Consider the following 23,028-nt stretch of genomic DNA (forward strand, 5'->3'; position numbering starts at 1 on the left):
AGCGATAAAGTGAGAGATAATAGACTGTCACCCGAGTGATATATGCCAGAACACCTCGAGCGTCAGCGAGTGAATGGCATATACTTTAAGAAAGTACAGAAAAAACACCGCTAAAAATATAAAGCGTAGGCCTATATCGTCACGGTCTCGTTACTTCTCTAGGTGTGTATAATGCACTGCCCGAGTGAGTAGAATATACACGTGATTAAAATCCCAAAGACAACATTCAAAGATATGATTTTTTCGATTGCTTGAAGTGCATAAGGCAACAAATCACTATATAGAGAAAATGAAAAAATAAATATACTAATAGATATTACGTTGAAACAGTATGATATTTGATTTTCTCGTTATCTCAGTATAATATAACTGGATAAATCAAAACTTTGACTTTGAAGTCATTCATTCGTAGTTCACGTCATTTTCACTCCAAAAATGTGATCTGTGATATCTATCCACTAGTCTGTACACAGCAAAGTTCGTTTCACGAATTCGGTCGCATGAAATAGTAAAAGAAAAAATGATTTATTGCATACTGTAGGTGCTTAGAACCCTTTCTTTGTTTGCTTATTTCTGTCGAGTTATGGCTTTATTGCAATTTCGTTATTTCTATATTATCAGCTTTAATCAGAGTAGTTATCTTTGGCATAATTGTCCCTCTTAATCATGTTCGAAAAAAAATGTAAAGTGGTGAGTTAAAATACTTGGCAGCTAGAACAGTGATGTGTTACATTTGAGCTTCCACATTTCGAAAACACTGGATCACAAATCGCATTTTATGTACCCAAGATCAATGCACTTTCTTCCAGTCATTTGATTAGTTAATAAACGGACGAAAATTATCGAAGTAGGACACAGTAAAAGGCATGGGGACGTTCAGAATGAGCTTAGTGCAACCTTACTTCACGGGGACTCTCGCTGAATGCTTCTAGACTGACAAACTATCACGCCTTTTCGAGTAGCGACTGGGTACAAATGTGAATGTAATTTCAATCGGCTGACGAGAGGAATTAGAGTGAAATTAATTTCTCTATGATGATGGCACGTCAGTAGAGGGCGGGGTTGGCGTTTAGGAGTTCTTGTGTCATTCAGGCGATTGACACGGTACTGATGACATATCGACTCCTTTGTCGACATGGATGATGAGTCCAGCGGAGGCGAAAGTTTTACCTTGGCTGATGTGATGAAAAAAAAAATGGAAAGAGAAAGAAAGAGCTGAAAGACTATTCAGACGATAGACTTTCTACATTTAATGCCGAAGCCAGTGATTGTAAAAAACTGAAAAGCGACAAAAATTCATCTTGGAAAAGAGAACCAGCGGGTCGGGAGTTTTCTTCGCTTGTGGCCATTTCAGGCGTGACTGCCCAACTTACAGAGGGGGGAGTTCTTCCACCAGAGTCCAACCCCAGAGATCAGGAAATATCTGATATGGGGAAGAGGGTGGAAGCATTGATGAAGGATACGTATGGGTGCGTTAGTTTCAATCAAGAGCTGGATAATTATGAACAAGAGCACAATCAGGAATTCATACGTCCGAAAGGTAGGTTAAGATCCAATGTAAGTGTTTGGGAAGAAACAGGGTCTTCATCTTTTATTTCAGACTGTGTGATGAGGAAAGAAAACAAAATTTCGGCATTGAAAAATAAGTTTCCTGAATTGGAGAAGAAAGGTTTGATTGGAAGATGTAGTGAACAACCAATTGTTGTTAACCCTTTAACAGTAGCAGTGCCCAGCAGTAGAAAAAGAAACTGATTTTCGATGTACGAGAAATATGTTTGGAAGCAGTCTGTTTGATACGAAGGTTGGAGAACGGCTTTTATGTATATAAAATTGGATGATTGATTAAATTTAATCTTGATTCCGCTGATCATCATCTCGTTGTCTGTTATCCTCATGCGGATTATTAAGGATTTTCTTGGTAAATTTAAAATCAATAGGTCTATTTCAAAATTTTAGTTCTTCCATTTGGGTTATCATCAGCAGCTTAGGCCTATATTTTTTCAAAATTGACTGGGCAATTAATCAAAAAGTGGAGAGGGTCTGTGTTTTTGTAATGACAAAAATAGATTGGAGCTTCAGGGTGCTGAGATCAAAGAGGACATTGCCAAATCAGATTTTATTCAAAAGGATGATAAATCTATTTTGTCGCCGGTACAGAGCTTGGCATTTTAAGGAATTGATATAGATACTAGTAGATTAGCAACGAAAGTGAGTAGAGGTCAATTGGTCCACGATAAAAGTCTGGCAAGTTTTGCCGGTCAGATTTTATCCATGTCAGTTGTGTTGGGAAATGTAACGCAATGACAAATTATATGTTAACATGGTCATTTCAAGTGCTCTTTCTTGGATTAAGAAAATGTTTCTGTGTGAAGACGCACACACAAATATTCAGACGGCAAGCTTTGGCAGAGAATTTTCACGAGTTACCGTGTGTTTCAGAGATCGGTAAACATTTATCTCTCGGCATGCCTCTGCCGTTGATATAGCATGCTATAGTAAAAACACAGATAAATTTTCAGTAACCTCTGCAACTCAAGGCGCGCTAAGAACGGACAAAATGTTGCACATGAACGAATAGGTCACAAATGGGTGAAGGAAGAAATGATTAGATTACATTATGATGATCCATTAATTAAATTATCAATTAATGGTTAATTATAAGTCAATTATTTGTTTTTGGTGAAAATGTCAGGATAGGTCACAAATGGGCCACGGAAGAAATAAGTAGTTTTTGGTGATGAACCATTGATTAGTTGGTCAATTAACCATTAATTAATTGAATAATGGTTAATAATTAGTTAATTGTTTGTCTTGGCGATTAATAATTAGTTAATTGTTTGTCTTGGCGGAGGTCTGAGCTCTCTGAGTGCATTTTGTTTGTACTGATTTCTTTCTGTACTGATCGCGCTTTTACCTTTTTCAGTCGAACAGCTATTGCATGATCTACAAAGACTCTAGTCAAATAATGGGTATTCAACATTACTTTATTTGTATACTCTCTTTCAGCATAAGATCACACCCTAACTAGACACCTCAAATATTTTTTCTGTTACATTATATACTTCAAATTTGAAAACTTTACGAAGTCCAATCCAGCTGTCATCAACTATTAGTATGAAAGTAACTTTTTTTTAGTGAAGTCAGCCAGCACTTGGAAGTGTTGCCTAATGGAAAAGTGTACTTTTCGCACTACATGTACTTGACTCCTACTTGCGCTGAATAACTTCTAGTTTTATTCAAATGAATAAAATTTTGCAACTGATAAAACCGTGACCACTTATTTAATTATGAAATATTAAAGCATTTATATACATAAGATATTTAATGTAACTTTTGTTCAGCACTAGGAAATAAACAGATATAAAGAAATTGACATGAGGTCAAACACACTTACAAACAACAAATTAGAATACAATAATCTTATGCAACGTAAAGTATAGAAATGACCATACTATTATTATGAACAAAACTAACAATTTGCATAATGTATCCATACTGTAAGCAAGCTTAAGGCCCGTATACTATGCACTGGAAATCCTTAACAAACATAATAACGCATTGACCCCCACTAAAATTTACTAAAGAGCGTCTTGCATGACTCTATGGATTTTTATAGAAATCCTACATGACCCTTGGGACTCTCTAGGAATTCATAGGACTTACTATAGGATTCCTATCTAGGGTGTTTATTCTATAGTACATTTCTACAAGGGAAATTGCTTCATTATTTTCACTTGATGAACTTACGAAGCTGCTTTCGCTTTTACGATATCAACATATGCCACAACCAAGTCATAACCAAAATCATTTGGACTGCGAGTAACATCTTCCTCAAACCTGCCAAAGAACTCGTCAATAATGGCCGTCTTTTCCTTTTCTGATCGACGTTCTTCTAGACCAGACAAAAAGATTGCCTCGCTCCAACCTCGGAACATACTGACGTACCTTCTTGCTTTGTGGGCCACGCTTAGTGGTTCATCATCTAGGGTGTAAGGCATAAAGATAAAGCATTAACACATATCTATTGAAATACCTTCCTTATTTTAGTATATTGTTTTATAAATTTTACATTGAGAGAAACAATTATCTCTTGCTCGGTTGTTATATTCACGAGTGTATTATCTGGGTCAAGTGATTTACTCGTACTGCACCAGAAAAACAAATGGTGCACAGAAGATACTTTCTAAATGAAACAACCATGACAACACAAACCACCAAAAACTCATATGGTCTTTACCTAAGAATTTGTCATCCTTATGTTTCAAAGAGTAGTCGAAATGTTCGAGCTTTATCTCGATGGATACAAGTTTTAAACCCGCCTTTAAAACCTTGGAATCTTCATCCAAAAACGGCGCCTTAAACTCCTTTTCTGAGCGATGATAAGATGAAATATTTGTGTTCAGAAATTCCTCCTATAAAAAAGAACGGCACAGCTACAACACGCTTGCTAAAATAAAACATTGCTTCACCGTTGCATTATGATGCAAACGTCAAATCAGACTTAGGACGTTTACTTTTTTTTAATCCGAAAGGAGTAAATCCTCGCCCATCCAAATATACAAACTTAGTTGTCTCTTTTTAACATTGATGATTCCAGAAAAAGGTCCCACCTTGGTTATCCGCCCTGCTGTTACAAATGAAAGCCATAAGTCCCTAAGGTACGGGATGACTTTAACTTTGTAAAGCGCTGTGCTACCGGAATACATGCCTTCCTTTGTACCCAGAGCTACAATGATGATGTGGGCACCTAAAATACAATGTCTTATAAAGCAAGAGTGAGAGAAAAGAAGTTATATTTTTATGACAAAAAACGTACTTAAACGCTTGTGATTTTTTTCCCACAATTTAAATTAATTCAAGTGTAGGCCTAAATAAACATCTTAGTGGAAGAGTTTTATTGTTTTTCAACCTAAGATATCCACTATTAATTGTTACAAATTAATGGTTTCAAACAGTAAAATAATTCAAGAATCGATAAATTTAACCCTTGCTGAGAGGTACCTATTTTAAGTTCTGTAGCCCGGTGCATTAGAATTGTTTCCCAGTCCCCAGCAGCCTGCTTTTTATATGCATCAAGTTCTTCGTCAATTACTTTGTCACCATGACAAATTATATCCCACTGAAGATTACAAGGCCTGAAATGTAATGGAAACAATTCACAATTAAACATTGGTGCAATCTTTAAAATAATGTGACGCTATATATCAGTACTATTAGTTTTTATTTTCTTGTCGCATTTCAGTTTTTCAAAAGTTTTTTTGAAAATTAGCACACTCATTCAAGATAGCAAGGAATACAAAAATGTAAAATGTAAAAAATAAGCAATTTATTTCAAGGTACCTTTACACATGTCGGCATCATTATACACATAGCGTGTCATATTTTTGCATTTTCTTTTTATTCTTCTTTGTTCATCTCGGTATCTAATGCTTTTTATAGCTTCTACGTGTAACAAGCCCACCTTTTACTCAACCAGTTCATAGCAATGCAGGATACAGCCAGGTCCATGTAATTCGGCGGCAGACAGGGTTTTTTAGAAATTAGTACCACTGGCCAGGAAAAACAGATTTTTGTCTTGAGGAAGAACATTCTTTTGATCTTCAAATAAACCTATAAGTTAGAATATACTACTATAAACAACTGGATGACAGGAATACAATAACTGGTGTTCATGACCATAATCCCCATAAAATTAACAATTAGATCGCATTCACAACGAGTTGAGCCAGGCTTTACAAATCCTGGGGACTAAATATGTCGTACATGAAAGAAAAACCGCCTAATCTTTTAATAGTCTCTCCGCCTCTCACACGTCGTCCCTGCGGGGGGACAGTCATTAAATCTCGGCTCCATTGGGACGACACATGGGGAGGCGTGTGAGAGGCGGAGAGACTTAAAAGATTAGGCGGTTTTTCTTTCATGTACGTCCGCCATATTTAGTCCCCAGGATTTGTAAAGCCTGGCTCAACTCGTTGTGAATGCGATCTTAAACAAACAGTAATTCTGTCGAATTTCGTACCTTGTGTCAGAAAGAATAATGACTTAAAATCGTTCCAGGGTAGATCCTCGTACACTATCACAATCGGTTTTTCTTTCCCATATGTTGTTCGTACTGCCCCTGAAGAAAACCGTTCTAAGGGTGACCCGTGGCCTTAAGGTGGTACAATAATTCTGTCAGAATAACCAGAGTTTGAAACTGAGTTCTAATCATTTAAATACTTTACAATGCGGTGTTTGATCCATGCTCTTACATTGATACTAATATTCTTAATCTAAAAAAGTAGGCCTACATCGAATTCTGTTAATAAATGTGTACTATCTACTTTCAAAATTTAATAAAGAAAAATATATCTTATTCATGGAAAAACTTGCGGTTTAATGTTCAAAATCAATATAAGGAGTTACTAATGATCTCAGTCATCAGTTTCATAGATGTCCCTCCATCTCCAGCACCGTAGTCACACACCACAAAGGAATCCTCTGTGCTTTTAACAGTTCCATCTCGTTAAAAAGAAGAAATATCCTATATTATTATATAAAAGAGAGGGTCGCTATAACTACGAAAAAACTACAGGCTTTACAATTTCTCGACTGCTTCTTAATTCTCTTAAATGACAACGAAAGTCAACAGCTGGAGACGACAATAGTTATGAAACTCGACAAAAACTGATACGAGTAAAGACAGAATTATTACACATGCCCACCAATTGCTTGCAGTGCATAAGGCAATATGTCGTGATATAATTTTTCGTAATTCACAGCATTTCTACTCCAAAAATGTGATCCGTGATGTCTATCCAACAGCCTGTGCACAGGATACCTTGACTGACAAATTTGGTCGCAAAAAGCTGTAAAAATATAAGAAGGAACTACTCTTAGACCACTGCTTATTGCTTGTTCTTTTCAATCTATACTCGTTCTCTGCTACAGGTTTTCACAACTTAAAATGTATTATTTTTGTATAAAAAATAAGATATCAACTTGCATCAATAGACGTTTGTACTTGCTTATTAAATGAATATCTCACCATAGACCCCAAACTGAGGTCTCCTGGGTATACACCAAACTTGAAAAAAAAAAAACAACATTCATAGTGTACAATGAAGAGCGTCATATTAAGTCATTCCAAGTGAAGTGCCACATCGAGCGACGCGCGCGATATTGAACTTTCATAATTCTTTGAGTGCATTCCCAGAGATTTAGATCGATCCATCCGGATCGACCTAACTCCCTGAGGTTCACGCTAAATTGCAGTCAGCCGAGCGCGCACGACAGTTAATTACCCCCTTACAGCTTTTAGAAGGCGGGACAGACGCTTAAGCCGGCTAAGCTGACAGTAATCTAGTGAGACTCCCCACAGGGATAGATCGATCTAAAATCTGTGGGAAGGGGGTCTTTGTCTCTAAAGCCTTCTAGAACAACGTTCTTTCATGGGCATAAATGTACCCCTTTATCTTGAATCCATTCATTAAAAATGTCATCCAAAGTGTCCTTCGTCTTTTTCTATTTACTTTTCTTGGACAACAAAATAAATTTCAAAATTGCACACACACAATGATGCACTACTACATGTACATGTTGATATTCATCAAAACAATGCGTATGGTACTGTGTCAATTCCAGACACGTAATGCTGTGGTAATGGCTCTAACAGATTTTTCATGTTTCACCTAGTAATAATAAGCTAAGTCTAGTTAGTCGGGGCTTTGATGATATATGGTATACCTGTAGATTGGCCAGGGGCTCCATTGGAAAATTCTCATTGAAATCACCCTGGATACCCTAACATGGCTAAGCCTTATGGTGATTTCTGGCCAATTTTATCACATGTCTGTCGGCCATGGCATATGTAGTCACAGCTTTGACTTGATAAAATGGCAAAATATCATCAACATATCTCTGGTGTTTTTAACAACAGTATATTGTGAAAATATGACATAATAAACATTATATGAGAGTACGACTCCGTAAAGTCACATACCTGTGGAACCCGAGGCGCCATCTTGTTGATCCATATTATTTTGTCAGAACAAATATTTTATGCTGAAGGCGAACACTAGCTACTGCGTTATGCGTTATTAACGTTCAGTTGAAAGCCATTATAAGTTGCATTATCCAACTGCATTGAAACATGCTTTGCGTGTTTAACATGAGTTGAAAAAAAACCTACTGGTACTGTACATGTAATGTCGTTCTGTGTGTCGTTACGTGTCGAACTATAGTGCTCCGATATATATATTTATACTGATGCTCAAAAGTTAATAATGATTTCTTTATTTTTCTTTTTCAATTTTCTTAAAACGAAGCCTTAAGGCAAAATTTGCGCACGCGTCCTTTGTTTTCACCTGGTATCACTAGGCCATGACAAGCGCTTACATATGCCAGAGCACCTATCGAGCGTCAGCGACTGAATGGCATACACTTAAAGGGAAAATAACTCATTGTTTCGGCCAAAAAATGAATTTTCCTGGAGTAAACAACAATTTTCCCATACTTACCAATGGCCAATGAATTAATTTTAACATTCAAAGTTAGTCCCTGTTTTTTTTCTAAAAAGTTTGTTTTTTTTTGTTTAAATCTATTTAGAGATTTTAACAGAGTATAGCCACCAATGGAGGTCACGTGGTCTAAGGACAAGCTCAGATATCAGAATAATAGCTATAACTGCCGTTTTTGTGGTAAAAGAGAATATGTTATATTTCTATGAGTTATTCACAATGTTTTTTTTTTTTTTTTGTGAAATATAGATCTCATACGAAGAGTTATTATCCCTTTGAAGAAAGTGCCTAAAAACACCCTTAGAAATATAACGTGTATATCGCCACGGTCATATAACATCTCTGGGTGTGTATTATGCACTTCCCGCCTGAATAGAAAGTGCATTTGATTGAAATCCTAAAGACAACATTCATAAATATGATTTTTCCGATTGCTTGAAGTGCATAAGGTAACAAACCATAATATAAAGAAAATGAGAAAATTATATCTAATAATAGATCTTACGTTGAAACAGTGGGATATTTAATTTTCTCGTTATCTCAGTATAGTATATCTGGATAAATTAAAACTTTCTCTTTAAAGTCATTCAAATTCACCACATTTTCATTCCAAAAATGTGTTCTATGATATATATACTACAGTCTGTACACAGGATGGTTCGTTTCACGAATTCGGTCGCATGAAATAGTAAAACAATGAAGATTCATTGCTTACGGCACATGTACGTGCTTAGAACCCTTTCTTTTGCTTATTTGTCTTATGTCAAATTATGGCTTTATGGCATTTTCGTTATTTCAATATTATCAGCTCTAATCAGAGTAGTTATCATGGTGACCACGAGCTTTGGTATAATTGTCCCTTTTAATCATGTTAAAAAAATGTAAAGTGATGAGTAAAAATACTTGACAGCTAGGACGGTGATGTGTTACACTTGAGCTTCCAGATTTCGAAAACACTGGATCACAAATTGCATTTTATATACCCAAGATCAATGCAGTTTCTTCCAGCATTTGATTAGTTAATGAACGGACGAAAACGCGAGAAATTATCAATAAATGTTGCATACACATCTAATATTGAATCAATTAGATCCATTTACCCTTTCTCTCGGTGTTTCGCATAGCTAGCATTTAACGAATACTTCAAGTTTTTTAGTCCTTTTTAAGGCCAATTTTTCAAATATTAAATCAATAGAAGGCTGGGTCCCTTCTTTCTGTCCGCACAGTTCTAAATGATTGCGTCCGTAAAATGCCAAACATCCTAGAATTTAAAAAAAAAGGACGCAGTTAAAGTACACGATATAAAATTTGGTCTCCTATCGTCAAACACATCTGCAATATGATCCACTTTTCCGTCCACACAAAAATTCAGACGGGAAGCTTTAGTACTAATTCGATTTTTTACGAATTTTTTAACCCATTGCTTTTCATGAAAACACTTAATCGTGGTTGTCTTAAGTTTTTTCTACCTTTTTACAGGTTCCCACTACCACCTCGCCCCTGGATCCATGCATGGGGTTGGTTCTCAAGTGAATTATTTTACCATTTCTACCGATTCGTGACTCAGTGGCTGAAATATTAATAAATGAACACACTGATAGGTATAAAAGATTCAAATAAATAAATAAATAAATAAATAAATAAATAAATAAATAAATAAAGGCACATAATGACACTAACAAAAAGGTGCGTCCTTGATTTCTAGGATCGGCCGATATAAGTATGAGATCGCTGTAAGATTTAAGGAGATCTGTTGGTCTACACCAAAACCAATGGTAGTCTACATCCTTTATTCCACGGAAGAACAAAAATAGCTTTCTTTTTCCTTATATATTTTTATGACTGTATAAATCTTGGTTTCAAGAAGATAGGTCCAATATTTGATAATGCATTCATAAAGACTAGCTTTACATGAACAAATGAAACTTTCCCGCAGTACTAGTTATATAAGTAGCCGCTCGTGTTACTGTGCGATCGCTGGGTTCTTTTTTTACGTACAGGATGAGAACAAAATATATATATTTCTGCAGTTTGGAAAAAAAGGAAACCGGATTTTTTCCAACCCCATTTAGCCGAATGTAGAAATAAATGTGCCAAAAGACATATTATATTAATAATTAGATGCACTAATTTTCGCTACCTTACAGGTTTATTGTATTGTGTTGTATTTTTAGTCGCTGGTACATGTAAATGGTCGCGTGACCAGTTTTACTGATTGCTCGTTAGTTAACAGAGTAAAGGGAGAGTAGACTGGGAAGCAGTAGTTACTAATTACGTTTGGCTTTTTGCCAAGATGTGATTAGTGCTACAGCTCGTACTTCTCTATTGACGTCACGTAGATGACAATAAGAAGTCAGTGTGGTCTTTGTCTGGTCATCTACAACATGTCACATTTTAGTCACGTGACCTAGAGGTCACTGCGTAGTATAAAATCAGTATTCGCGCCACTCTTTTGTTCATTCCTGACCTGGTGGCGAAGAAGAGAGATACTGGGGCTGTTTGTTGGAACTTGAAAACTACGTGTAAGTAAGGACGGACCTTTCGTTATACAGTATTTTCATACGACGTTACAAAGATTAGTTACTTCGCGCTATACTAACGAATCGCCTTGACGGTGTCATGCATCTACTAGTTTAGTTTGAAAATGCTTAAATCAGCTTGATTTTTAGGGCGTTATGGCAGACTTCTGGACAATAACAAATGTTGTTTTGTGTGGTTTTTAGTTTCGTGGATGGATCAATAAAACAGTCGAGCGTGGTCGGCACTTTGAATTTCCCGCCATTTAAATTTCCGTGTGAAACGTAGTAAGGCCGTTCAGCAGTTGTGGATTTGTATAGGTTTGAATGTATTGTGTTGTAAAATACTCTCAAGCGAAGAACTTGATCTGTTTGGTCCACTTTGATGTACACAGGTAAGCATTGTCACGTGGACTTAAAATTTGAATGATTTGGTTTGGTTTTCATGTTACTTTGAATATGAGTAATTGAAATTTTGTTCCTCATTTACTAAGCATTGTTGTTTTCAAGTAATTGATTCCTATAGCTCACTTTAATTTCGCCCACTTTGATTCAAGTTATGTTGTTTTAAGGTAATTGATTTGTTTCATCCACTTTGTCACTTCGACATTGATTTCAAATGATGGTGCTGATTTGCTTTTTATAATTTGATTTTAATGATACTTTGATTAAAATAACTGATTTGTCTGTTTCACTTTGAATTTGAGTAATTGATTTTTTTCTTTCAATTTTGAATTAAGTTATATTATTTTATACTGAATGTCATTTTGAATTCAAGTAGTTGATTTGTTTGGTTCACTTTAAGTTAGACCAATTTGAATCCCAAGTTAATGATTTGTTTGTTAATTTGAATTTAAATTTGAAATTAAGTAATTTGTTTGTTTCATTAGTTTCAGTTTGATTAATTGATTTGTTTGGTTCACTTTGATGTAAGCAATGCCTATTTGACTCGCTTTGAATTCAAGAAATTGATTTGTTTGTCCAACTTTGATTTCATATGTCACTTTGAATGCAAGAAAAAGTTTTTTTCTAATATAGTTATGAAAGTAATATCTTTTTAAATTTGAATTTGAACTCGAGTATCTGATTTGCTTAGTGTAGTTTGATATCAGTAATGTCACTTTGAATTCCTGGAATTGATTTGTTTGATCCACTTTGATTTAAGTAATTTCAATTTGAACTCGAGTAACTGATTTGCTTAGTATAGTTTGATATCAGTAATGTCACTTTGAATTCCTGGAATTGATTTGTTTGATCCACTTTGATTAAAGTAATGTCAATATGAACTCGAGTAACTGATTTGCTTAGTATAGTTTGATATCAGTAATGTCACTTTGAAATCTTGTAATTGATTCATTTGGTCCACTTTGATTTAAGTAATGACACTTTGAATTCAAGTAAAAGATTTGCTTTGTATAGTTTGATTTCAGTAATGTCACTTTGAATTCTTGTAATTGATTCATTTGGTCCACTTTGATTTAAGTAATTTTACTTTAAATTCTTGTAATTGATTCATTTGGTCCACTTTGATTTAAGTAATTTTACTTTAAATTCTTGTAATTGATTCATTTGGTCCACTTTGATTTAAATAATGTCATTTTGAATTCCTGGAATTGATAATCTTTGTTGACTTTAAGTAATATCTACTTTGAATTCCTGTAATTGATTCATTGGTCCACTTTGATTTAAGTAATGTCAATTTGAACTCCAGTAACTGATTTGATTAGTATAGTTTTATATTAGTAATGTCACTTTGAATTCCTTGAATTGATCATCTTTGTTGACGTAAATAATGTCCACTTTGAATTCCTGTAATTGATGCATTTGGTCCACTTTGATATAAGTAATGTCATATTTGAACTTGAGTAACTGATTTGCTTAGTATAGTTTGATTTCAGTAATGTCACTTTGAATTCTTGTAATTGATTCATTTGGTCCACTTTGATTTAAGTAATGTCACTTTGAATTCTTGTAAGTGATTTGCTTAGTATAGTTTGATTTAACTAATGTCACTGTGAATTCCATTAATTGTTTGTTTCACTTCAATTTCAGTACTGCCACTTTCATTTCATGCAATTGATCTGCTTGGGTCCACTTTGATTTGAGCAATTTCACCTTGAATTCAGGTAATTGGTTTGTTTATCATAATTGATACATGTAAAGTCAAGTAATGATTTGCTAAGTATTGTTTGATATCAGTAATGTCACTTTGAATTCAAGTAACTGATTTGCTTAGTATAGTTTGATATCAGTAATGTCTCTTTGAATTCAAGTAACTGATTTGCTTAGTATAGTTTGATATCAGTAATGTCTCTTTGAATTCAAGTAACTGATTTGCCTAGTTGAGTTTGATATCAGTAATGTATCTTTGAATTCAGGTAACTGATTTGCTTAGTATAGTTTGATATCAGTAATGTCACTTTGAATTCCTGTAATTGATCATCTTTGTTGACTTTAAGTAATGTCCACTTTGATTTAAGTAATGTCAATTTGAACTTGAGTAACTGATTTGCTTAGTATAGTTTGATATCAGTAATGTCACTTTGAATTCCTGTAATTGATCATCTTTGTTGACTTTAAGTAATGTCCACTTTGATTTAAGTAATGTCAATTTGAACTTGAGTAACTGATTTGCTAAGTATAGTTTGATATCAGTAATGTCACTTTGAATTCCTGTAATTGATCATCTTTGTTGACTTTAAGTAATGTCCACTTTGATTTAAGTAATGTCAATTTGAACTTGAGTAACTGATTTGCTTAGTATAGTTTGATATCAGTAATGTCACTTTGAATTCTTGTAATTGATTTGCTTAGTATAGTTTGATATAAGTAATGCAATTTTGAATTTGTGTAATTGATCATCTTTGTTGACTTTATGTTCACTTTAATTAATGTAACTTTGAATTCAAGTAACTGATTTGCTTAGTATAGTTTGATTTAAGTAATGTCACTTTGAATTCCTGTAGTTGATTCATTTGGTCCACTATAATTTTAGTAATGTCAGTTTGAATTCTTGTAATTGATTCATTTGGTCCACTTTGATTTTAGTAATGTCAATTTGAACTCGAGTAACTGATTTGCTTAGTATAGTTTGATTTGAGTAATGTCCACTTTGATTTAAATAATGTCAATTTGAACTTGAGTAACTGATTTGCTTCGTATAGTTTGATTTGAGTAATGTCCACTTTGATTTAAATAATGTCAATTTGAACTTGAGTAACTGATTTGCTTCGTATAGTTTGATTTGAGTAATGTCCACTTTGATTTAAGTAATGTCACTTTGAATTCTTGTAATTGATTCATTTGGTCCACTTTGATTCAAGTAATGTCACTTTGAATTCTTGTAATTGATTTGCTTAGTATAGTTTGATATCATTAATGCAATTTTGAGTTTGTGTAATTGATCATCTTTGACTTTTAGTTATGTTCACTTTAAGTAATGTCAATTTGATGTCAAGTAACTGATTTGCTTAGTATAGTTTGATATCAGTAATGTAACTTTGAATTCAAGTAACTGATTTGCTTAGTATAGTTTGATATCAGTAATGTAACTTTGAATTCAAGTAACTGATTTGCTTAGTATATTTTGATATCAGTAATGTAACTTTGAATTCAAGTAACTGATTTGCTTAGTATAGTTTGATTTAACAAATGTCACTGTGAATTCCATTAATTGTTTGTTTTACTTCAATTTCAGTACTGTCATTTTCTTTTCATGCAATTGATCTGCTTGGTCCACTTTGATTTGAGCAATTTCACCTTGAATTCAGGTAATTGGTTTGTTTATCATAATTGATACATGTAAAGTCAAGTAACTGATTTGCTTAGTATAGTTTGATATCAGTAATGTCACTTTGAATTCCTGTAATTGATCATCTTTGTTGACATTAAGTAATGTCTACTTTAATTTAAGTAATGTCAGTTTGAATTCTTGTAATTGATTCATTTGGTCCACTTTCATTTAAGTAATGTCACTTTGAATTCAAGTAACTGATTTGCTTAGTATAGTTTGATTTGAGTAATGTCCACTTTGATTTAAATAATGTCAATTTGAACTCGAGTAACTGTTTGCTTAGTATAGTTTGATATCAGTAATGTCATTTTGAATTCCTGTAATTGATTCACTTGGTCCACTTTGATTTGAGTAATGTCACTTTGAATTATTGTAATTGATTAATTTGGTCCACTATGATTTAAGTAATGTCACTTTGAATTCTTGTAATTGATTTGCTTAGTATAGTTTGATATCAGTAATGTCACTTTGAATTCCTGTAATTGATCATCTTTGTTGACTTAAAGTAATGTCCACTTTGATTTAAGTACTGTCATTTTGAATTCCTGTAATTGATTCACTTGGTCCACTTTGATTTGAGTAATGTCACTTTGAATTATTGTAATTGATTAATTTGGTCCACTATGATTTAAGTAATGTCACTTTGAATTCAAGTAACTGATTTGCTTAGTTTGATATCAGTAATGTCACTTTGAATTCAAGTAACTGATTTGCTTAGTTTAATATCAGTAATGTCATTTTGAATTCCTGTAATTGATTCACTTGGTCCACTTTGATTTTAGTAATGTCACTTTGAATTATTGTAATTGATTAATTTGGTCCACTATGATTTAAGTAATGTCACTTTGAATTCTTGTAATTGATTTGCTTAGTATAGTTTGATTTGAGTAATGTCCACTTTGATTTAAATAATGTCAATTTGAACTTAGAGTAACTGATTTGCTTAGTATAGTTTGATATCAGTAATGTTGACTCTGAATTCCTGTAATTGATCATCTTTGTTGACTTTAAGTAATGTCAATTTCATGTCAAGAAACCGATTTGCTTAAGTATAGTTTGATTTAACTAATGTCACTGTGAATTCCATTAATTGTTTGTTTCATTTCAATTTCAGTATCGTCACTTTCATTTCATGCAATTGATCTGCTTGGTCCACTTTGATTTGAGCAATTTCACATTGAATTCAGGTAATTGGTTTGTTTATTATAATCTGATACAAGTAAAGTCAAGTAACCGATTTTCTTTATTAAAGTTTAATATCAGTAACGTCACTTTGAATTCAAGTAACTGATTTGCTTAGTTTGATATCAGTAATGTCACTTTGAATTTCTGTAATTGATCATCTTTGTTGACTTTAATTTAAATAGTGTCCACTTTCATTTAAGTAATGTCACTTTGAATTCAAGTAACTGATTTGCTTAGTAAAGTTTGATATCAGTAATGTCACTTTGAATTCTTGTAATTGATTTGTTTGGTCCACTGATTTAAGTAATGTCACTTTGAATTCTTGTAATTGATTCATTTGGTCCACTTTGATTTAAGTTATGTCACTTTGAATTCTTGTAATTGATTCATTTGGTCCACTTTGATTTTAGTAATGTCAATTTGAACTTGAGTAACTGATTTGCTTAGTATAGTTTGATATCAGTAATTTCACTTTGAATTCCTGTTATTGATCATCTTTGCTTATTTTAAGTAATGTCCACTTTGATTTAAGTAATGTCACTTTGAATTCTTGTAATTGATTCATTTGGTCCACTTTGATTTAAGTTATGTCAGTTTGAATTCTTGTAATTGATTCATTTGGTCCACTTTGATTTTAGTAATGTCAATTTGAACTCGAGTAACTGATTTGCTTAGTATAGTTTGATATCAGTAATGTCACTTTGAATTCAAGTAACTGATTTGCTTAGTATAGTTTGATATCAGTAATGTCCACTTTGATTTAAATAATGTCAATTTGAACTTGAGTAACTGATTTGCTTAGTATAGTTTGATATCAGTAATGTCATTTTGAATTTATGTTATTGATTGGTTTGGTCCACTTTGATTTAAGTAATCTCTTTGAATTCCTGTAATTGATCAGCTTTGTCGACTTTGATTTAAGTAACGTCCACTTTGATTTCAGTCATATCACTTTGAATTCAAGTAACTGATTTGCTTAGTAAAGTTTGATATCAGTAATGTTAATTTGAATTCCTGTAATTGACCAGCTTTGTTGACTTGGATTTAAGTAATGTCAATTTGAACTAGAGTAACTGATTTGCTTACTTTGTATTCCAAAAATTAATTTGTTTGGTCCACTTTGTTTTCAGTACCATCACTTTCAATTCAAATGATTGATGTGATTGATTTGGGCAATTTCACTTTGAATTCAGGTAATTGATTTGTTTATCATAGTTAGGTAATAGTAATGTAATTTGAATTTAAGAAATTGATCTGTTTAGCATACATTGACCTTAGTAATCACTATCAAGTAATTTATTTCTTTGGTCCACTTTGATTGCAGTAATTTCACTCTGAATCAAGGAATTGATTCGTTTGGTTCTCTTTGATTTAAAAACTGTCGCAATTTATTGTTTTGAATTCTCCTTTTCAATATTCCAGTCTGTACTTTGATTTAAGATAACTAATTATGACATTTGATAAGATGGAGTTGTCTGGTTGCATATAATAATAAAAGAAAATTATATAAAGGCACAATACATACGTATGTAGTGACAAAGCTTTAATTTTATCTTCCTCAGGTTCTTGGCACAATACTGGACTATAGGCACCACTGTTACTGAAGATGCTGGCCTTGAATGCATAAAAAATGGGGCATTAGCATCTGGTGGACGCTGGCGATTGCAATTATTCTTCTTCGTTGAGTGCATCGGCATGTAGAGTGTGGTTTATGGATAGCTGGATGGTAGACTACATCCTAGGTAGTCAACTACCATCGAATTAGGTCAAGCTTCTTGATGGCAGAAAAGAACAAGATAACCTAGGATTACCAAAGACTGTATATATACTTGTATGAGAAAAGCTATAAAGAAACTGTTAAGATGTTTTTAAAAAAAATGCTCTAATTCTTTTAGCAGCCTGGACATAAGTAAGACTGGATTTTTAAGACATACATTTATGTATTGTAGTCATTCTCTGCTGCTAGGTTAATTGGTCATTGTATATTTATATTTTATTTATATTTATATGTAGTCAACAGTAATTGTAGTATATCATATTAAGTATAGTAATCTTTAAGTTCAAATTTAATTTAGATTTAAACTTTAATTAGATGTCTGAAAAGAAAAAAACCAACAAACATTGTCTAAAAAAGAACTACATGATTTGACACTAAATTCTCAATATAAGTTCTACAAAACTAAATGTCAAAATCAAATAAAATATTAACACGATAAAACATAAAAAAAAAACTACATAATTTGACACTATAAATGCTCAATACAACTGACATTATAATAAGCTACAAAATGCCAAAAGCAAAATTTTGACACAAACTAAAAAAAGCGAAGGGTACTATGATTTGACACTATAATTCTCAATACAACTAACATTATAAAAAGCTACAAAACCAAATGACAAAACCAAAATAAATTTTAACACAAAACTAAAAAAGACTACATGACTAAAAAAAATAAAAAGAAAAGTGCTACATTATATGACACTATACACTCTCAATATAACTGATATTATAAAAAGATACAATTATAACGTGCCAAAACCAAATAAAATTTTAACACCAAACTTAAAAAAAAGAAAACACTACATGATATGACACTATAAACTCTCAATATAACTAACATTATAAAAAGCTATAATTATAAAATGCCACAACCAAATAAAATTTAAAAAAGCTAAAAAAAAAAAGCTGCAATTATAATATGCCAAAATCAAATCAAATTTTAACACAAAACTTAAAAAGAAAAAAAGTGCTACATGATTTTACACTATAAATTTTCAATATAACTGACATTATAATAAGCTACAATTATAAAATGCCACAACCAAATAAAATTTTAGCACAATAAAGCTAAAAAAAGGGACTAAATGATGTGACACTAAAAATTCTCAATACAACTAACATTATAAAAATCTACATAACCAAATGCCAAAACCAAATAAAATTTTAACAAAGCTAAAAAAAGGACTACATGATGTGACACTATAAATTCTCAATACAATTAACATTATAAAAAGCTACAAAACTGAATCGAATTTTAACAAAAAAAAAAAAAAAAAATGCTACATGATATAATACAATAAAACTATTCCAAATGAAGAACTACATATAACTTGATATAGCTTACTCCATTAAATAAACCATGAAATGTCTATTAAAATCTGCAATAAAATGACATTAAAATGAAAAAAAAAAAAAAAAAAAATAATACAACCTTTGCTTGTTAAGAGATGGGTAAAGGATGGGTGTGTGGGGTCTTTGGAGCCTTTAAAAATAATACATATTATTGTTCAAACAATGCCCAAATTAAAAACAAATGCACTCAACCCAATAAATAGATGTCTGGACCAAATTCTTTACAACAATTAAATGATCATTGAACATCCTAAAACATGGCAAAAATAGTATAAAGTTATATTGTTCTTGTATAAGGTTTGGTGTTGTTTTTGCAGTTTATTTAAATTAATGATGTATTTTTCATAATTCATTTTTCTCATTTGTTCTCAAAGTAATATTTGAAATCAACTTTATTATTTGTAAAGACTTATTTTATATGGGCATTTATTTTAGAGCCAATAAACATGTATTATCCATCACTGTCACACTCGAATCTTGTGATGATTACTTGTTAAGAATTGGTTGTAATTGAATGGCTATATACTTTTGAATATACAAGTTAATGTGTGTTCATCAAAGATTGTTTATGCATGAGTTTTAAAACCCATCTCTCCAGTATCTGACAAATTATTTGGGATGATAAATAATTTAACCAAATGTTGAATTTAAATATGTTAAATTTATTTGGTAACACTGGTTACAATATTCCAATAATAATTAAAGGTGCACAATGAAGGCAATGTCTTATTTTTTGAGTTCATGCTGTAAATGGCACTTAAAATTCCATAATTTTTTTCACAGATGAGTGCTTGAGAAGATAGTGAAGTTTGATAGGGGTCATAATATTCACCCTAGTAAATTTCTGCATTATGTGCATCAGTACAACCTCTCAATGATAGATTCCCGAATCAATACATCCTCATTAAATCGCACGTGTGTCAGTATTTGAAAAAAAAAAAGTAAAGAAACTGAGGACATATTGGACATGCATTTTATTCAAACTGATCAACAAATAATAATGGGATATGTTGTCTTGTCAGAAAAGTTTTCCAGTTTACGGTTCTATTTTTTTATTATTATTATTATTATTATTATTATTGTTGCCGTAACTGTTTCTTTTTTTTTTTTTGGGGGGGGGGGTATAACCAAAAACGGGCTTCTGAATGCGTGAGGTAGGTCAAATAATGACCCAATATTTTTCCCTCCAAAAATCACCCTACTGCGCTGAATCAAGTTCAGTATAAGTTCCACAAGCAACATGATTATACAAAGATTTCCAGGTGGTGAAACAGTTTCATACAAATTTCTCACAAGAATGGCTGATATAATCTTGAAACTGCAAATTAAGCTTTTGCCTGAAAACACAGCTATTACATTATCTGAAAGTTTGTAGAGAAGGAATTTAAGAAAAATTAATGACATACAATATAATATTGCATCTAATTATTATTATTATTCAGATATAAGGAGGAGAATCAATTTGATACAGGACTTTGAGATGTCCACCGTGAGCACCAATGTTGCAGTTACTCCAGATAAACAGTATATATTTGCAGCAGGTAAAACCATATTTCATTACAAGACTAGAAAAAAAGGAGCATTGCTCTGCTCAAAAATTTTAGAGTAATTCAATAATATTTAACCTTTGCAGTTTAAGTTAACTTTCTTTTAAATGTAAATCTACAACTTTAATCTTGATGTCTGTATTTTGATTGGTTTACCTCATACTTAAGTGTAGCATCTAGATTGTTGTGTGGAATACTTTTCAAGTATTTTGGCTAAATTATTTATTTTACATAGTCACTGATTTCTAAATAAGCTACCAGTTACTGAGAAAACTAGACATTTAGATTATAAAAGATATGGTTTGATATCCCCAGGTATACTATCCCACATTATAATGCATAAATGAATATTATCTTAGTATTTTTAAAGCTTTTTAACTACAAAATTTGCATGTTTTTATTTAAAATAGCCAGTGTAGTATGTTGTTTCTTGCAAAGTTGGTGGAGTATACAGGTGCATAATTATTGACATTTTCTTTCAGTCCAGAAATTTTCAGACTAAATCTGGAGCTGGGGAGATTCATGTCGCCCTTGAAGACAAATGCTGTGTGAGTGCATGACCAGTGGTCAAAACTTTAAAAAGAAGTTTTTCATGTCAAAGTTACTTATTAAAATAGCCAGTTATCTATATTTTAGTTATATGGACTGCTTAATGGAGATCTGGTCATTCGTGGTAAATATTTCACAACATGCCCTGTTTTTTTAAATTCCTATGTTTTTTGAACAGCTCATTTTACGTTTGAAGCCAAAGTCACACACTTTTGGTCATTATGTTTCTGATTGAAATTATTGAAAGTTGCACATGAATTTTTAATGTTCTACAGGAAACTGAATTGCTGTGATATCAATCCTCATCATGGTTTGTTCACTTGTGGGACAACAGAAGTATGTTTGTTGTATGTTTTTCCTTACATTTAATTGAAATGTTAACTTTTTACAGTTACTCCTGAAAGAATTTTAACTCTGTTATAAGTTTTTAGTAATAGTTAAAATTAGAATGGTTTAATTTTTAGTCAAGCTTTGGAATTAAATGATAATAATTTTAGTGGAACCCAATCTGACATTATTTTTGATTAAAAGGGCAAAGTTGAGTGTTGGGACCCAAGAAACCAAGTTGGTCAGCTAGATTGTGCCATTGGAAGCATAGTTCAGGAGCTTGAGTAGGTGCAAACACAGCAGCATAATTGGAATATTATGTTTAAATGTGATAAAATTACAATGAAAAATTAAAAAGATATTTACTCTCAAAGCATGGCTGCTTTTTTCCCCATTGTGTGCTTCTCTTATTTGTGGAGGCTAAATTTTATTATATTAGTTTGAATGTTATTTTGAATGTTATTTTGGAGGTATAATTTCCTGTTAATCCTGAATGTAAGATTGTTATTTTGACCTGTTTTTTTTTACCAAAAATTTAAGATGGTGAAGTGTTTTTCAGATTAGAGGGTGCTCCAGAAATAACTTCCCTGAAGTATAGAGATGCATTGACTCTTGCAGTGGGCACATCTGCTAGACATGTAAGGATCTTGTTTCTTATGAATTTTGAAATGATCAAATAATCCTTGTATTGTAACTTGGGACAAAGTTTACCAGATCAACAAAGAGAAAAGTGATTTCTTTCAATTATAAATATATTGTAGAAATAGTTGCCTAATGTTCACATAAATTATATTGTGTCACATTAAAAATAATTTTGTTTAATGCTTTTTACTTTTGGAACCTGGTATTGTGTTGATGTTGTATTATGTCTATGGAGAGGGTTTAGGGAACATTGTTGCTCTCACTTTAGTTACCTGGATTCTTATTGCACTACTATTGGGAATTGGTCTATTTTGGTTATCTTTTCAAGATTAGAACCCACTGATGAGTTGTGCTCTAGACATAATTGATACCATAAAGAAATAGTATTTAAATAGAGATAAATTGTCCACTTGTCCTTAACAACGTACACAAACCATTTCTTTGCCAGTATTTTTCACTCCCCATGTGTTGCCCATGTCTGCTTGTTCAGATTTCACTCTCCGCTGTCAGTTATGGTAATGCCAAATAAAAATAAAGTGCCTTTCATCCATGTTAAAGGTACATACGAACCGAGCATCGGTGGAGCGTGGATTCCCAGTAACACATGTAAACCACTTCTACTAGATTCTTATATGACTCAAATAAATTCGACATGCCAAGGGATAAACTGAATAGATCACTCGATCAGCCATAAAAGACCTTTAGACTGCTCCTTTCTTTAAATTTGTGGTTGTAAATTTAACCTACTTTCGTGATCTACTTTCCTGCCCCATTGACATACAGCTTAGAATGCCAGCAGAAAAATCCGTTCAAACATCATTTTCGGGTAAAATTAAAC

The 23,028-nt window shown here is 32.5% G+C and overlaps 1 protein-coding gene and 2 long non-coding RNA genes across 5 annotated transcripts; 2 read left to right on the forward strand and 1 right to left on the reverse strand.

Moving 5' to 3' along the window:
- Positions 1-3,590: 3,590 nt before the first annotated feature.
- Positions 3,591-5,508, reverse strand: LOC106177564 (uncharacterized). The gene is made up of 5 exons (XM_087008952.1): positions 5,462-5,508; positions 5,002-5,135; positions 4,611-4,747; positions 4,238-4,412; positions 3,591-3,982 (listed from the first exon to the last, which is right to left on the reverse strand). The coding sequence occupies exons 1-5, from the start codon at positions 5,506-5,508 to the stop codon at positions 3,744-3,746; spliced, it is 732 nt and encodes a 243-aa protein (XP_086865078.1). The 3' UTR covers positions 3,591-3,743.
- Positions 5,509-12,598: 7,090 nt separating this feature from the next.
- LOC106152824 (uncharacterized) lies at positions 12,599-19,592 on the forward strand. 3 transcript variants are annotated; one of them, XR_015332082.1, is made up of 5 exons: positions 12,599-13,140; positions 14,712-14,784; positions 15,922-15,994; positions 17,123-17,185; positions 17,555-19,592. It is a non-coding gene; the product is annotated as an uncharacterized LOC106152824 (long non-coding RNA). The 3 variants fall into 3 exon arrangements; XR_015332081.1 differs by lacking the exons at positions 12,599-13,140; positions 14,712-14,784; positions 15,922-15,994 and adding an exon at positions 16,032-16,438 and having other exon boundaries at positions 16,721-17,185; XR_015332080.1 differs by lacking the exons at positions 12,599-13,140; positions 14,712-14,784; positions 15,922-15,994 and having other exon boundaries at positions 16,032-17,185.
- Positions 19,593-21,152: 1,560 nt separating this feature from the next.
- LOC106152826 (uncharacterized) lies at positions 21,153-21,779 on the forward strand. The gene is made up of 3 exons (XR_015333434.1): positions 21,153-21,220; positions 21,497-21,557; positions 21,753-21,779. It is a non-coding gene; the product is annotated as an uncharacterized LOC106152826 (long non-coding RNA).
- Positions 21,780-23,028: the final 1,249 nt, after the last annotated feature.

The sequence above is a fragment of the Lingula anatina genome, chromosome 1 (genome assembly GCF_051362555.1).
Source record: "Lingula anatina isolate TDL-2025a chromosome 1, LinAna3.0, whole genome shotgun sequence".
Taxonomy (NCBI): domain Eukaryota; kingdom Metazoa; phylum Brachiopoda; class Lingulata; order Lingulida; family Lingulidae; genus Lingula; species Lingula anatina.

Coding starts and splice junctions, on each gene's coding strand:
- LOC106177564 (XM_087008952.1), bottom strand. CDS start 5,508: ATGGACCTGGCTGTATCCTGCATTGCTATGAACTGGTTGAGTAAAAG. Junction 5,136..5,461: donor ATGAACTGGTTGAGTAAAAG/GTGGGCTTGTTA, acceptor ATTACATTTCAG/GCCTTGTAATCTTCAGTGGG. Junction 4,413..4,610: donor CAGCAGGGCGGATAACCAAG/GTGGGACCTTTT, acceptor TCTTTTTTATAG/GAGGAATTTCTGAACACAAA.